This window comes from Heterodontus francisci, chromosome 1, assembly GCF_036365525.1.
Source record: "Heterodontus francisci isolate sHetFra1 chromosome 1, sHetFra1.hap1, whole genome shotgun sequence".
Taxonomy (NCBI): domain Eukaryota; kingdom Metazoa; phylum Chordata; class Chondrichthyes; order Heterodontiformes; family Heterodontidae; genus Heterodontus; species Heterodontus francisci.
The window spans coordinates 94501495-94517547 of NC_090371.1; the positions used below are offsets into that span (position 1 = coordinate 94501495).

The window sequence follows — 16053 nt, forward strand, 5'->3', positions numbered from 1 at the left end:
ATTCACACAATTACGCAGAGTTCCATTTTGCTTTGGGACAGGAATGTTGGCCGAACACCACTCCATTGGCTGAGTTACCAGAGAAATAATGTCCATTCTTGTCATCTCTTCCAATTGTTCTTGGACTTTGGTCAACAATGGATGAAGTATTCTTCTTAGTGTGAAGATACACACTGGCCTGGTCCCTTTTTTCAGTGTGATCCTGTACACCATCTTGAGTCTTCTGAGCCTTGTAAAAAGCTTCAGGTATTCTGCTTGAGAGTGATTGTTTACCTTTGCTTGTTGACTTTATCTATCTTTTTAATCAGCTACAGTTCTAAACATGCGTTCCTACTCAGTAAGGAAAAGTCTTGATCATCTAAGACATATAAGGTCTCCCTCTATGCTGAAGAGTTACTTGGAGTTTGCCTTTTATTCTCAGTTGTGTCCCACATGGACCATGCAACTGTATATCCACCCCGGTTGTAGGCAATGTCTCATCACCCCTGGCTCTTGGTCAGACAGTACTGTGATGCTCGCCCCTAACTCAGTTTAAAATTCGTGAGGTGTCCATTCACGTAAATGTCCGTCCAGAAACCTTGATCTCGGTTACTAACTTCTTCACAGCCTCTTCCGCAGATAAATAGTTTTCTTACTGTACAGAGCCAATATTTATCTTTTAAATTTTTCAGTTCACCACCGTTTTACTACTGTTATACTGTTGTTTTACCGTTGTTTTACTGTTGCCACCATGTTGTGTGTTGCTGTCATATTTGTAGCATTGCTAGGGCATTCTGGAGAAAGTCTTATACTCCAGATAAAGTCAACTAACAACTCTTTATAATTTACGTTTACTATATACACTCTCCACAAGCCTCCTAAGCTAGCATCCTCTGTGCTGCTATCTCTTCTCAAGCTATACCATGTGACTGTCACATCATCACTCTTACAGTGGGAGGGGTTGCTCTTACTGTCTTCAGTATTAACCTCTTACATCCTTATACTACAGTTTCTGTGCTATAATTTGATGTAATTCTATGTAACTACTTTCCAGAATGTTTCTTATAATTAGGAAAAGTGATTTAACCTGGAAAAAATGCTTGCGGGATTTCTTCCTTTCTTGGGAATGAAAGAGGCTTCCAGTCGGTTATTGCAACATTTGGTTGTACAGCTGGCATGGATTCAGCTTCTTCCCGCCCATCTGTACTGTTTAGAAATAGTTCTTGAATGACAGCGCAGGTGGGAACAGCTGAGCATGTTTTGACAGTAACCAGGTGAAAATTTCCTTCACTCCTTCACAGGGTTGAAGGAGACAGAACATGATCACTTTAAGACATACAGCTGATTAAAATTGATGTGCTGGTGAAGAGACACTGAGAAGATTCTGCTATAGGGTGAAAAATCATACGATTTGTCAGAGGATATTGCACTTCTCAAACATCTTAACTAGCAACTTACACCAGTATTTCCTGTGAATCTCATTAGCATACCCCAGAATGTCTTCTTCTTTGGCCTCCTTATCTCGAGAGACAATAGATACGCGCCTGGAGGTGGTCAGTGGTTTGTGAAGCAGTGCCTGGAGTGGCTATAAAGGCCAATTCTAGAGTGACAGGCTCTTCCACAGGTGCTGTAGAGAAATTTGTTTGTCGGGGCTGTTGCACAGTTGGCTCTCCCCTTGCGCCTCTGTCTTTTTTCCTGCCAACTACTAAGTCTCTTCGACTCGCCACATTTTAGCCCTGTCTTTATGGCTGCTCGTCAGCTCTGGCGAACGCTGGCAACTGACTCCCACGACTTGTGATCAATGTCACAGGATTTCATGTCGCGTTTGCAATCGTCTTTAAAGCGGAGACATGGACGGCCGGTGGATCTGATACCAGTGGCGAGCTCGCTGTACAATGTGTCTTTGGGGATCCTGCCATCTTCCATGCGGCTCACATGGCCAAGCCATCTCAAGCGCCACTGACTCAGTAGTGTGTACAAGCTGGGAATGTTGGCCGCCTCGAGGACTTCTGTGTTGGAGATACGGTCCTGCCACCTGATGCCAAGTATTCTCCGGAGGCAGCGAAGATGGAATGAATTGAGACGTCGCTCTTGGCTGACATACGTTGTCCAGGCCTCGCTGCCATAGAGCAAGGTACTGAGGAATGTAAAAATAGGCATATAATGAGCAGAGATCAATATAAACAATCAAGGCCTGGGAAAAGCACAGAACTTACTCCATATTCCTTTGTGCATACTAGGCACGCGGATTTCGGAAAATGCAATTGTCCAAGCATTTTAATTTTTAATTTAATCATTCTGATGCCAGAAAAATGCATTTGAAGATCTAGAACATACAACGCAGGTTGCAATGAGGAGACATTTTTAAAAATTGCTTTTGAAATTCTCCATAACACACCAGGTCCTGGTGTGCCTAAAATTTTAGACATAAATATACACCCATTCAGAACTGCTGTAATTGCAGGAAACTTGCACTCTTTGAGTCAATGCATGTGGGTACTGAAATGTGTTGATGAACAGCAGAGGGTTTCAGTCGAAGTTTCACTGTGTTGGCTAAGAAGATCAAGATATTGGAGCTCAGTGTAAAAATGGATGTATTTCACTTGCGTCTGTACTTCAATTATAATTCCAAATCCAAATTTCAATCAAAATTCCTTGAGACCAATTTTTTTTCCCTTCAAAGACTTTAGGGTTGCATTTAACTGCCTTCCCAGTGGCAATGGAAAGAGTATCAGAGAGATAGCTGTTGTGAACTCACCACCCCGTTCTCACTCTGTTACCATATTTGCTCAGGCTTCCACTGAGTGACCCAGGAGCCCACCTAGATCAGGCGAGTGCCTTATTGCAGAAACAAAGAATCACAGAATTGTTACAGCGCAGAAGGAGGCCATTTGGCCCTTCATGTCTGTACTGGCTTTCCGAAAGAGCAATTTACCTAATGTCACTCCCCCGCCTTCTCCCCATAGCCCTGCATGTTCTTCCTTTTCAGATAACTATCCAATTCCTTCTCGAATGCCTCAATTGAACCTGCCTCCACCACATTTGCGGGCAGTACTTTACAGACCTTAACCACTCGCTGCGTGAAGAAGTTTTTCTTCACGTCGCCATTGCTTCTTTTGCCAATTACCTGAAATCTGTGCCCTCTTGTTCTCAATCCTTCCAACAATGGGAACAATTTTTCCCTATCTACTCTGTCCAGACTCCTCATGATTTTGAACTGTATGTAAATTGGGTTGCTATGTCATATAAAAAAACGGGTGCAATGTTGACAGACAACTGAATGGAGCATGTGCCTTGCAAAATCTTCCCATTTGTAACAGGTGATGCTAAAGAAGAGGCCACAAAAAGCTAAATAAAAACCTGTTTTGTGGCGCCTGTAGGAGCAGCAGTGCTTCTCCAGGCTCAACAAGAATAACTTTTTTTAAATTCATTCATGGGATGTGGGCATGGCTGGCACTTATTGCCCATCCCAAATTACCCTTCAGAAGGTGGTGGTGAGCTGTCTTCTTGAACCGCTGCAGTCCATGTGAGGTAGATACACCCACAGTGCTGTGAGGAAGGGAGTTCGAGGATTTTCACCCAGTGACAGTGAAGGAAGGGCCATATAGTTCCAAGTCAGGATGGTGTGTGGCTTTGAGAGGAAATTGCAAGTGGTGGTGTTCCCATTGCATTTGCTGCCCTTGTCCTTCTATGTGATAGAAGTCTTGGGTGCTGTCTAAGGAGCCTTGGTGCGTTTCTGCAGTGCATCTTGGAGATGGTACACACTGCTACCACTGTGCGTCGATGATGGAGGGAGTGAATGTTTGTAGATGGGATGCCAATCAAGCGGGCTGCTTTGTCCTGGATGGTGTCGAGCTTCTTGAGTGTTGTTAGAGCTGCACCCATCCAGGCAAGTGGAGAGTATTCCATCACATTCCTGACTTGTGCCTTGTAGATGGTGGACAGGCTTTAGGGAATCAGGAGGTGAGTTACTCACCACAGGATTCCTAGCCTCTGACCTGCTCTTGTAGCCACGGTAATTATATGGCTTCTCCAGTTCAGTTTCTGGTCAATGGTAGCCCCTAGGATATTGATAGTGGGGGGTTCAGTGATGGTAATGCCATTGAATGTCAAGGGGAGATGGTTAGATTCTGTCTTGTTGGAGATGGTCGTTGCCTGGCACTTGTGTGGCGCGAATGTTACTTGACACTTATCAGCCCAAGCCTGGATATTGTCCAAGTCTTGCTACATTTCTACACAGACTGCTTCAGTATCTGAGGAGTCACGAATGGTACTGAACATTGTGCAATCATCAGCGAACATTCCCACTTCTGACCTTGTGATTGAAGGAAGGTCATTGATGAAGCAGCTGAAGATGGTTGGGCCTAGGACACTACCCTGAGGAACTCTTGCAGTGATGTCCTGGGGCTCAGATAATTGACCTCCAACAACCACAACCATCTTCCTTTGTGCTAGGTATGACTCCAGCCAGTGGAGAGTTTTCCCCCTGATTCCAAATGACTTCAGTTTTGCTAGGGCTTCTTGATGCCATACTCGGTCATATATTGCCTTGATGTCAAGGGCAGTCACTCTCACCTCACCTCTTGAGTTCAGCTCTTTTGTCCATGTTTGAATGCTTTGTCAGGAGCTGAGTGGCCCTGGCGGAACCCAAACTGATCGTCACTAAGCAGGTAATAACTTGATGGCACTGTTGATGACACCTTCCATCACTTTACTGATGATTGAGGGTATGCTGATGGGGCGGTAATTGGCCAGGTTGGACTTGTCCTGATTTTTGTGTACAGGACATACTTGGGCAATTTTCCACATTGCAGGGTTGATGCCAGTGTTGTAACTGTACTGGAACAGCTTGGCTAGGGGCGCAGCAAGTTCTGGAGCAGAGGTCTTCAGTACTATTGCTGGAATATTGTCAAGGTCCATAGCCTTTGCAGTATCCAGTGCCTTCAGTCGTTCCTTGATATCACGCGGAGTGAATCGAATTGGCTGAATTCTGGCATCTGTGATGCTGGAGACTTCAGGAAGAGACCGAGATGGATCATCATCTCGCCACTTCTGGCTGAAGATTGTTGCAAATGTTTCAGCCTTATCTTTCCCATCATTGAGGATGGGGATATTTGTGGAGCCACCTCCTCCAGTTAGTTGTTTAGTTGTCCACCGCCATTCACGGCTGGATGTAGCAGGACTGCAGAGCTTAGATCTGATCCTTTGGTTATGGGATCACTTAGCTCTGTCTATCCCATGCTGCTACGCAGATTGGCACGCAGATAGTCTTGTGTTTAGCTTCACCAGGTTGACACTTCATTTTGAGGTATGCCTGGTGCTGCTCCTGGCATGCCCTCCTGCACTCTTCATTGAACCAGGATTGGTCTCCTGGCTTGATGGTAATGGTAGAGTGGGGGATGTACTAGGCCATGAGGTTACAGATTGTGGTTGAGTGTAATTCTGCTGCTGCTGATGGCCCACAGCGCCTCATGGATGCCAAGTTTTGCATTGCTAGATCTGTTCGAAATCTATCCCGTTTAGCACGGTGGTAATGCCACACAACATGAAGGAGGGTATCCTCAATGTGAAGGCGGGACTTCGTCTCCACAAGGACTGTGTGGTGGTCACTTCTACCAATACTGTCATGGACAGATGCATCTGCAGCAGGCAGATTGGTGAGGACGAGGTCAAGTATGTTTTCCCCTCTTGTCGGTTCCCTTACCACCTGCCGCATACCCAGTCTAGCAGATATGTCCTTTAGGACTCGGCCAGTGGTGGTGCTACCGAGCCACTCTTGGTGATGGACATTGAAGTCCCCCATCCATAGTACATTCCGTGCCCTTGCCACCCTCAGTGCTTCCTCCAAGTGCTGTTCAACATGGAGGAGTACTGATTCATCAGCTGAGGGAGGGCATTAGGTGGTAATTAGCAGGTGGTTTCTTTGTCCATGTTTGACCTGATGCCATGAGACTTCATGGGGTCCAGAGTCGATGTTGAGGATTCCCAGGGCAACTCCCTCCCGACTGTATACCACTGTGCCGCCACCTCTGCTGGTGGGACAGGACATACCCGGGGATGGTGATGGCAGTGTCTGGGACATTGTCTGTAAGGTATGATTCTGTGAGTATGACTATCTCAGGCTGTTGCTTGACTAGTCTTGGGACAACTCTCCCAACTTTGGCACAAGAACCCAGATGTTAGTAAGGAGGACTTTGCAGGGTCGACAGGGCTGGGATTGCCATTGTCGTTTCCGGTGCCTAGGTCGATGTTGGGTGGTCCGTCCGGTTTCATTTCTTTTTATTGACTTCGTAGCAGTTAGATACAACTGAGTGGCTTGCTGGGCCATTTCAGAGGGCATGTAAGAGTCTACCACATTGGTGTGGGTCTGGAGTCACATGTAGGCCAGACCAGGTAAGGTCGCAGATTTCCTTCCCTAAAGGGCATTAGTGAACCAGATGGGTTTTTACAACAATTGGCAATGGTTTCATGGCCATCATTAGACTAGCTTTTTAATTCGAGATTTATTAATTGAATTCAAATTCCACCTTCTACTATGGTGGGATTTGAACCCATGTCCCCAGAGCAATACCCTGGGTCTCTGGGTTACTAGTCCAGTGACAATGCCACCACGCTACCGCCTCCCTAGGCTTCCCTACTCCATGAACGCACCTCCTCCTTCCCCTGTCCCTAGACCTACCTTCATGCCAGCCAGGTCAGTCTGCGGGCCACCCAATACCGTGCTGGCCCACAGTAGGAGGTGAGCTGCGGCAGGACACTCATTTGGGGCATGCAGTTCTCAAAAGGCATAGTAATGAAGTGCGGCCCTCAAAACCTATCAGGCTTCTCAGTGTCAGGGATTGGGTAGCTAGTCCACGTGCTCTGTTGGCCAGTTGCCCAAGAGTAAAAACTTCCATTACTGGGGCAAAGAAATATCTTATGCAAGAATTCTCTAACACTGCAATTGTTAATCAGCACTTGCATTTTTAATGTAAAAATATTGAACGTTAAAATAATAACCTACAAACCAGGTGGAACATCATTATTCAACTGGGCTTGAAAACATGCAGAATGATTTAATATAATAGAAATTATTCTGAATTATTAGCTTCATTCTGATTCACAAATCGATACTGTTTTTGTTCTTTGTATAGGCAATCTTTTTCTTCAACCATCCCAGGCCTTTAATGTTGATGTGATAGGAGCCAAGATGTTGTCAGGCCCTCCAGGTGTTCAGTTTGGCACCTCCGTTCAGCAGTTCTCAAACTCTGATGGGCAATGGTAAGGTAGAAGTTTTTCTGACATTTATTTTGAGAACATCATAACAGAGCGCGGTTCACCCTCAATCATGTTGTTATGTTTACTGTATCTTATAGAGTGATGAAGTAAATAAAAAAACAAGACCAGTGTTCAATTTGGGCACTGTAAAGATAGCAGAAGCCTTCCTCATTGTTTATTTGATATCAGAATATTTTTATCATTCTGTCAAGAGAATAGCTAGTTGATAAGGAACTGAAATGTAAACCGTAAGTGGCAATTTTCTATGCCTTCGTTACCTTTAGACTTGACTATTTCAGTGCACACCTGGCTGGTCTCCCACATTCTACTTTCCGTAAACTTGAGGTCGTCGAAAACCATGTCTTAACTCGCACCAAGTCCTGTTACCGTATTGCTCCAGTGCTCGCTGACCTACACTGGCTCCCGGTCAAGCAACATGTTGATATTAAAATTCTCATCCTTGTTTTCAAATCCCTCCCTTTCTCTGCAATCTCCTCCAGCCCCACAACCCTCCAAAATATCTGCACTGCTCTAACTCTGGCCTCTTGTGCATCCCTGGTTTTAATCACTCCACTATTGGTCATTGTGCCGTCAGTTGCCTAGGCCCCAAGCTTTGGATTACCCTCCCTACACCTGCGGCCTCTCCACCTCGCTTTCCTCCTTTAAGACACTCCTTAAAACCTACCTCTTTGCCCAAATTTTTGGTCATCTGACCTAATATCTCCTTTCGTGGCTAGGTGGTATATTTTATTGTATAATGCTCCTGTAAAGTGCTCTCAGATGTTTTATTACTTTAAAGGTGCGACAGAAAGTATTGTTGTTCTCTTGGCCATCTTTTCTTTAAAGAAAGTTTAGCTTCATTGCTCACACCCAGAGTAATGTGCAACCTCTTGGGGAAAGATGGACAGAGTCAAGTTTTGGCAAAAGGTTTTGAAGTAGACCCACAACGAACAAATGGTAAAAGAAAACATGGCCGACTTGACAAAGATACTGGGAAGCTACACTCCAAGGGCAAAGAATTAATGGAATTATTAAATGGTTACTTCATATCTATCTTCACTTTGGAAGAGGAAAGGAAATGACTTAAGTTAGATCATCAGATTTCCAAAAACAACAGAGGTGGAACCAGAAATGGTCCAAAACAAGTAATCTATGATATATTAAAAATCTTAGATCTGCATACACCACCTACTGTGTAACATCTACTTCTTGTAACTGTTGTGCATTTTCTGTCAATCACATTTATCACACACCAACTCCATCAAGATATGTCCCTCATGCTTTTCTCTCATGCTTTCCTCCATTTTTATTGAAGTTACTTACTTTTTCCTGCATTACAATAGTTACTGCACTTCAAAATTACTTCACTGGCTGTAAAGCGCTTTGGGACACCCTGAGGTCATGAAAGAAAGAAAGCAAAACTTGCAATTATATAGCACCATTTAGAACCTCAGAATGTCCCAAAGTGCTTTACAGCCAATGAAGTACCTTTGAAGAATAGTCATATTTTTAATGTCGGAAGTGCAGCAGCCAATTTGCACACATCAAGCTCCTCCAAACATCAATGTGATAATAACCAGCTAATCTAATTTTGTAGTGTTGATTGGGGGATAAATATAGGCCAGAACACAGGCAATAACTCCCCTGCTCACTTTGGAGCATGCGCGATGCTGAGGAGGTCGTGGATAGCACGTTCAGTGAATTGGTCACACCGCAGATTAGGATTGCTGAGGGAGAAAGGGAATGGGTGACCAAAAGGCAGAGAAAGAGCAGGAAGGCAGCGCAGGAGTCCCCTGCGGTCATCTCCCTCCAAAACAAGTATACCGTTTTGGATACTGTTGAGGGAGATGGCTCACCAGGGGAAGGCAGCAGTAGCCAGGTCCATGGCACCGTGGCTGGCTCTGCTGTTCAGAAGGGCGGGAAAAAGAGTGGAAGGGCTATAGTCGTAGGGGATTCGATTGTAAGGGGAGTAGATAGGCGGTTCTGTGGTCGAAAACGAGGCTTCCGAATGGTATGTTGCCTCCCAGGTGCACGGGTCAGGGATGTCTCAGATCGGCTGCAGAACATTCTAAAGGGGGAGGGTGAACAGCCAGTTGTCATTGTGCACATAGGCACAAATGATATAGGTAAAAAATGGGATGAGGTCCTACAAGCAGAGTTTAGGGAGTTAGGAGCCAAGTTAAAAAGCAGGACCTCAGAGGTAGTAATCTCAGGATTGCTACCAATGCCACGTGATAGTCAGAGTAAAAATGAAAGAATAGTCAGGATGAATGCGTGGCTTGAGAGATGGTGCAGGAAGGAGGGGTTCAGATTTTTGGGACATTGGGACCGGTTCTGGGGGAGGTGGGACTATTACAAATTGGACGGTCTACACCTGGGCCGGACTGGAACCAATGTCCTTGGGGGTGCTTTTGCTAACGCTGTTGGGGAGGGTTTAAACTAATGTGGCAGGGGGATGGGAACCAATTGAGGTCAGTTGACAGTAAGGAGGTAGTAACAAAAGCCTGCAAGGAACTAGATAATGAAGTCAGTGTGACTAAGGGGAAGAGCAGGCAGGGAGCAGATGATGAATATAAAGGGACTGGTGGTCTGAGGTGCATTTGTTTTAATGCAAGAAGTGTAGTAGGTAAGGCAGATGAACTTAGGGCTTGGATTAGTACCTGGGAGTATGATGTTATTGCTATTACTGAGACTTGGTTGAGGGAAGGGCATGATTGGCAACTAAATATCCCAGGATATCGATGCTTCAGGCGGGATAGAGAGGGAGGTAAAAGGGGTGGAGGAGTTGCATTACTGGTCAAAGAGGATATCACAGCTGTGCTGAAGGAGGGCACTGTGGAGGACTCGAGCAGTGAGGCAATATGGACAGAACTCAGAAATAGGAAGGGTGCGGTAACAATGTTGGGGCTGTACTACAGGCCTCCCAACAGCGAGCGTGAGATAGAGGTACAAATATGTAAACAGATTATGGAAAGATGTAGGAGCAACAGGGTGGTGGTGATAGGAGATTTTAATTTTCCCAACATTGACTGGGATTCACTTAGTGTTAGAGGTCTAGATGGAGCAGAATTTGTAAGGAGCATCCAGGAGGGTTTTCTAGAGCAGTATGTAAATAGTCCAACTCGGGAAGGGGCCGTACTGGACCTGGTGTTGGGGAATGAGCCCGGCCAGGTGGTTGAAGTTTCAGTAGGGGACTACTTTGGGAATAGTGATCACAATTCCGTAAGCTTTAAAATACTCATAGACAAAGACGAGAGAGGTCCGAAAGGAAGAGTGCTAAATTGGGGGAAGGCCAACTATACCAAAATTCGGCAGGAGCTGGGGAATGAAGATTGGGAGCAGCTGTTTGAAGGTAAATCCACATGTGATATGTGGGAGGCTTTTAAAGAGAGGTTGATTAGCGTACAGGAGAGACATGTTCCTGTGAAAATGAAGGATAGAAATGGCAAGATTAGGGAACCATGGATGACAGGTGAAATTGTGAGACTAGCTAAGAGGAAAAAGGAAGCATACATAAGGTCTAGGCGGCTGATGAAAGACGAAGCTTTGAAAGAATATCGGGAATGTAGGACCAATCTGAAACGAGGAACTAAGAGGGCTAAAAGGGGTCATGAAATATCTTTAGCAAACAGGGTTAAAGAAAATCACAAAGCCTTTTATTCATATATAAGGAGAAAGAGGATAACTAGAGAAAGGATTGGCCCACTAAAGGACAAAGGAGGAATGTTATGCTTGGACTCAGAGAAAATGGGTGAGATTCTAAACGAGTACTTTGCATCGGTATTCACCGAGGAGAGGGACATGACGGATGTTGAGGTTAGGGACAGATGTTTGATTACACTAGGTCAAGTCGGCATAAGGAGGGAGGAAGTGTTGGGTATTCTAAAGGGCATTAAGGTGGACAAGTCCCCAGGTCCGGATGGGATCTATCCCAGGTTACTGAGGGAAGCGAGAGAGGAAATAGCTGGGGCCTTAACAGATATCTTTGCAGCATCCTTAAACACGGGTGAGGTCCCGGAGGATTGGAGAATTGCTAATGTTGTCCCCTTGTTTAAGAAGGGTAGCAGGGATAATCCAGGTAATTATAGACCGGTGAGCCTGACGTCAGTGGTAGGGAAGCTGCTGGAGAAGATACTGAGGGATAGGATCTATTCCCATTTGGAAGAAAATGGGATTATCAGTGATAGGCAACATGGTTTTGTGCAGGGAAGGTCATGTCTTACCAACTTAATAGAATTCTTTGAGGAAGTGACAAAGTTGATTGATGAGGGAAGGGCTGTCGATGTCATATACATGGACTTCAGTAAGGCGTTTGATAAGGTTCCCCATGGCAGGCTGATGGAGAAAGTGAAGGCGCATGGGGTCCAAGGTGTACTAGCTAGATGGATAAAGAACTGGCTGGGCAACAGGAGACAGAGAGTAGCAGTAGAAGGGAGTTTCTCAAAATGGAGACGTGTGACCAGTGGTGTTCCACAGGGATCCGTGCTGGGACCACTGTTGTTTGTGATATACATTAATGATTTGGAGGAAAGTATAGGTGGACTGATTAGCAAGTTTGCAGACGACACTAAGATTGGTGGAGTAGCAGATAGTGAAGGGGACTGTCAGAGAATACAGCAGAATATAGATAGATTGGAGAGTTGGGCAGAGAAATGGCAGATGGAGTTCAATCAGGGCAAATGCGAGGTGATGCATTTTGGAAGATCCAATTCAAGAGTGAACTATACAGTAAATGGAAAAGTCCTGGGGAAAATTGATGTCCAGAGAGATTTGGGTGTTCAGGTCCACTGTTCCCTGAAGGTGGCAACGCAGGTAAATAGAGTGGTCAGGAAGGCATACGGCATGCTTTCCTTCATCGGACGGGGTATTGAGTACAAGAGTTGGCAGGTCATGTTACAGTTGTATAGGACTTTGGTTCAGCCACATTTGGAATACTGCGTACAGTTCTGGTCGCCACATTACCAAAAGGATGTGGATGCTTTGGAGAGGGTGCAGAGGAGGTTCACCAGGATGTTGCCTGGTATGGAGGGCGCTAGCTATGAAGAGAGGTTGAGTAGATTAGGATTATTTTCATTAGAAAGACGGAGGTTGAGGGGGGACCTGATTGAGGTGTACAAAATCATGAGAAGTATAGACAGGGTGGATAGCAAGAGGCTTTTTCCCAGAGTGGGGGATTCAATTACTGGAGGACATGAGTTCAAAGTGAAAGGGGAAAAGTTTAGGGGGGATATGCGTGGAAAGTTCTTTACGCAGAGGGTGGTGGGTGCCTGGAACGCGTTGCCAGCGGAGGTGGTAGATGCGGGCACGATGGCGTCTTTTAAGATGTATCTAGACAGATACATGAATGGGCAGGAAGAAAAGAGATACAGAACCTTAGAAAATAGGCGACATGTTTAGAGAGAGGATCTGGATCGGCGCAGGCTTGGAGGGCCGAAGGGCCTGTTCCTGTGCTGTAATTATCTTTGTTCTTTGTTCTTTGTTCTTTGCTGTTCTTCAAAATAATGGAATGGGACCTTTTACGTCCACCCAAGAGGCCATAAGGAGCCTGGTTTAACAGCTCCTCTGAAAGATGGTACCTCCAATAGTGCAGCACTCCCTCAGTACTGCACTGGAGTGTCAACCTAGTTTTTGTGCTCAATCCCTGGAATGGGACTTGAACTCACAATTAGAGGTGAGACTGCTGCCAACTAAGCCACAGCTGACACAGGCACTGTCTCAATGCAAGTTGATATCACTTTACTTCTCTCCATTACTCATTAAGTGGCACTGCTACCGAAGAGACCTCCTGCAAATTTTTCCGACCTAGGTGGCACTGTAAAAACCAGCTTCAGGCATTTCAAGGCTTCAAATTAAGTTTTTAAAAATATGTTTGCGTTTGCATATAAATAACAGTGACCACCTTTCACCTGTCTATTATTATGACAACAAATTCTGGCCCAATATGTTGGAATGAATCAATGCCTTTTGCATTTCATAAAACAAATTAGGAATCTAAACAAACTCACCTTGTTCTTTTCTATGAATAACTATTGTTTATTTAATTTACTCCCAAAATTAATTCAGATAAAAAACAACATATAACAGGCCTTTTTTTGTAACAATTGCCACAGGACTGATGATCTTCATTCAAAAATTTTACATGGTTTGCTTCTGTATTTGCTCCTTGGCCTTTGCTATTTATAATATAGATTTAGAATTTTTAGATTTAGAGATACAGCACTGAAACAGGCCCTTCGGCCCATCGAGTCTGTGCCGACCATTAACCACCCATTTATACTAATCCAACACTAATCCCATATTCCTAACACATCTTCACCTGTCCCTATATTCCCCTACCACCTACCTATACTAGGGGCAATTTATAATGGCCAATTTACCTATCAACCTGCAAGTCTTTTGGCTGTGGGAGGAAACCGGAGCACCCGGAGGAAACCCACACAGACACAGGGAGAACTTACAAACTCCACACAGGCAGTACCCAGAATTGAACCCGGGTCGCTGGGGCTGTGAGGCTGCGGTGCTAACCACTGCGCCACTGTGCCGCCCAAAATATATGTACCACTTCAGGCTGTTCAAATGGCAAATGGCAGCCCAAATAAGCAAGTATTGTTGTAAATCATTGGCTCTGTGCCACAGTTTCTGTCTCCGCTTCCTTCTCCTCAAATTCAAAATATGGCCCAAATTTGTGCAATTATCAATTTTGTTGGTATGATTTAATTGTAAGGTGGATACAGTACCATAATAGTTGCTACTGGACAGTGACTTAAGTTCAAATCCCACCACAGTAGCTGGGGGAATTTAAACTTAGTTCATTAAATAAATCTGGAATAAAAAGCTAGTATTAGTAATGGTGATCATGAAACTACCAGATTGTCATTAAAACCCACCTCATTTAGTAATGTCCTTTTGGAAAGGAAATCTGCTGTCCTTACTTACCCAGTCTGGCCTACATGTGACTCCAGACCCATGGCAATGTGGTTGCCCTCTAAATTGGCTCAGCAAGCCAATCAGTTGACTTCAAGAAGACAGCTCGCCACCACCTTCTTGAGGGCAATTGGGAATGGGTAACTTACCAGTGACACCCACGTCTTGTAAGTGAATGAAACAAATCACAATAGAATGAATTTTACCAGCCCTTTGGGGGCAGGCTAGAAGGCAGAAGGCTGGCAAAATGGCACAGGAAGACATTGGGCGGGGAGCCCATTTTGCCCATGGCAGGAAAGCTGACAGATGACCTGCCGACACGGAGCCCAATTGACCCACTTAAGTGGCCATTTAAGGGCCTCTTCCCACCTCCCCTGGCATTTTATTTGTGGCTGGGGGGCCCACCACCACAAACCCTGGCGGCCTCCCAGCAGGCTCCAGAGGGGTGGTGTCCTCGTTTTTGGGCACTCTTTGCCCCACAGAGGGGTGCCCCCTCGCAACAATGGTCGCTCCCACGTCAACAGCGCTGCCTTCCCTCAGTGACCCACCCACCCACTCCCCCTTCTTGTGACCTGCCTGACAGGCTGCAGAACCCCCAGACCCGACTTACCTGGCTTTGAGGGCACACGGACATCCTCCAGGTGCAGCCCCAGCAGTGGCCATTGCTAGCAGTGGTGCTGCTGAGGCAACTGAGCTGCTGGCCCCCTGATTGGGCCAGCAGCTCTTGGGGACAGGCCACCATCCTTAATGGGAATACAAAGAACAAAGAACAAAGAAAATAACAGCACAGGAACAGGCCCTTCGGCCCTTCCAGCCTGCGCCGATCCAGATCCTCTATCTAAACATGTCGCCTATTTTCTAAGGGTCTGTATCTCTTTGCTTCCTGCCTATTCATGTATCTGTCTAGATACATCTTAAAAGACGCTATCCTGCCCACGTCTACCACCTCCGCTGGCAACGCGTTCCAGGCACCCACCACCCTCTGCGTAAAGAACTTTCCAAGCATATCCCCCCTAAACTTTTCCCCTCTCACTTTGAATTCGTGACCCCTAGTAATTGAATCCCCCACTCTGGGAAAAAGCTTTTTGCTATCCACCCTGTCTATACTTCTCATGATTTTGTACACCTCAATCAGGTCCCCCCTCAACCTCCGTCTTTCTAATGAAAATAATCCTAATCTACTCAACCTCTCTTCATAGCTAGCGCCCTCCATACCAGGCAACATCCTGGTGAACCTCCTCTGCACCCTCTCCAAAGCATCTACATCCTTTTGGTAATGTGGCGACCAGAACTGCACGCAGTATTCCAAATGTGGCCGAACCAAAGTCCTATACAACTGTAACATGACCTGCCAACTCTTGTACTCATGGCGGCACAGTGGCGCAGTGGTTAGCACTGCAGCCTCACAGCTCCAGGGACCCGGGTTCAATTCCGGGTACTGCCTGTGTGGAGTTTGCAAGTTCTTCCTGTGTCTGCGTGGGTTTTCTCCGGGTGCTCCGGTTTCCTCCCACAAGCCAAAAGACTTGCAGGTTGATAGGTAAATTGGCCATTATAAATTGTCACTAGTATAGGTAGGTGGTAGGGAAATATAGGGACAGGTGGTGGATGTTTGGTAGGAATATGGGATTAGTGTAGGATTAGTATAAATGGGTGGTTGATGTTCGGCACAGACTCGGTGGGCCGAAGGGCCTGTTTCAGTGCTGTATCTCTAATCTAATACTCAATACCCCGTCCGATGAAGGAAAGCATGCCGTATGCCTTCTTGACCACTCTATTGACCTGCGTTGCCACCTTCAGGGAACAATGGACCTGAACACCCAAATCTCTCTGTACATCAATTTTCCCCAGGACTTTTCCATTTACTGTATAGTTCACTCTGGAATTGGATCTTCC

At 45.7% G+C, this 16053-nt stretch overlaps 1 protein-coding gene across 2 annotated transcripts in view; it reads left to right on the plus strand.

The window, feature by feature from the left end:
• The window catches only part of itga2.2 (integrin, alpha 2 (CD49B, alpha 2 subunit of VLA-2 receptor), tandem duplicate 2), a 260388-nt gene that overhangs the window by 48647 nt on the left and 195688 nt on the right, over positions 1-16053 (plus strand). For both annotated transcript variants that reach the window (XM_068032759.1, XM_068032766.1), the window contains exon 2: positions 7113-7239. In XM_068032759.1, the coding sequence (XP_067888860.1) occupies positions 7113-7239 (127 nt within the window). The remainder of the gene's footprint in view (positions 1-7112; positions 7240-16053) is intronic.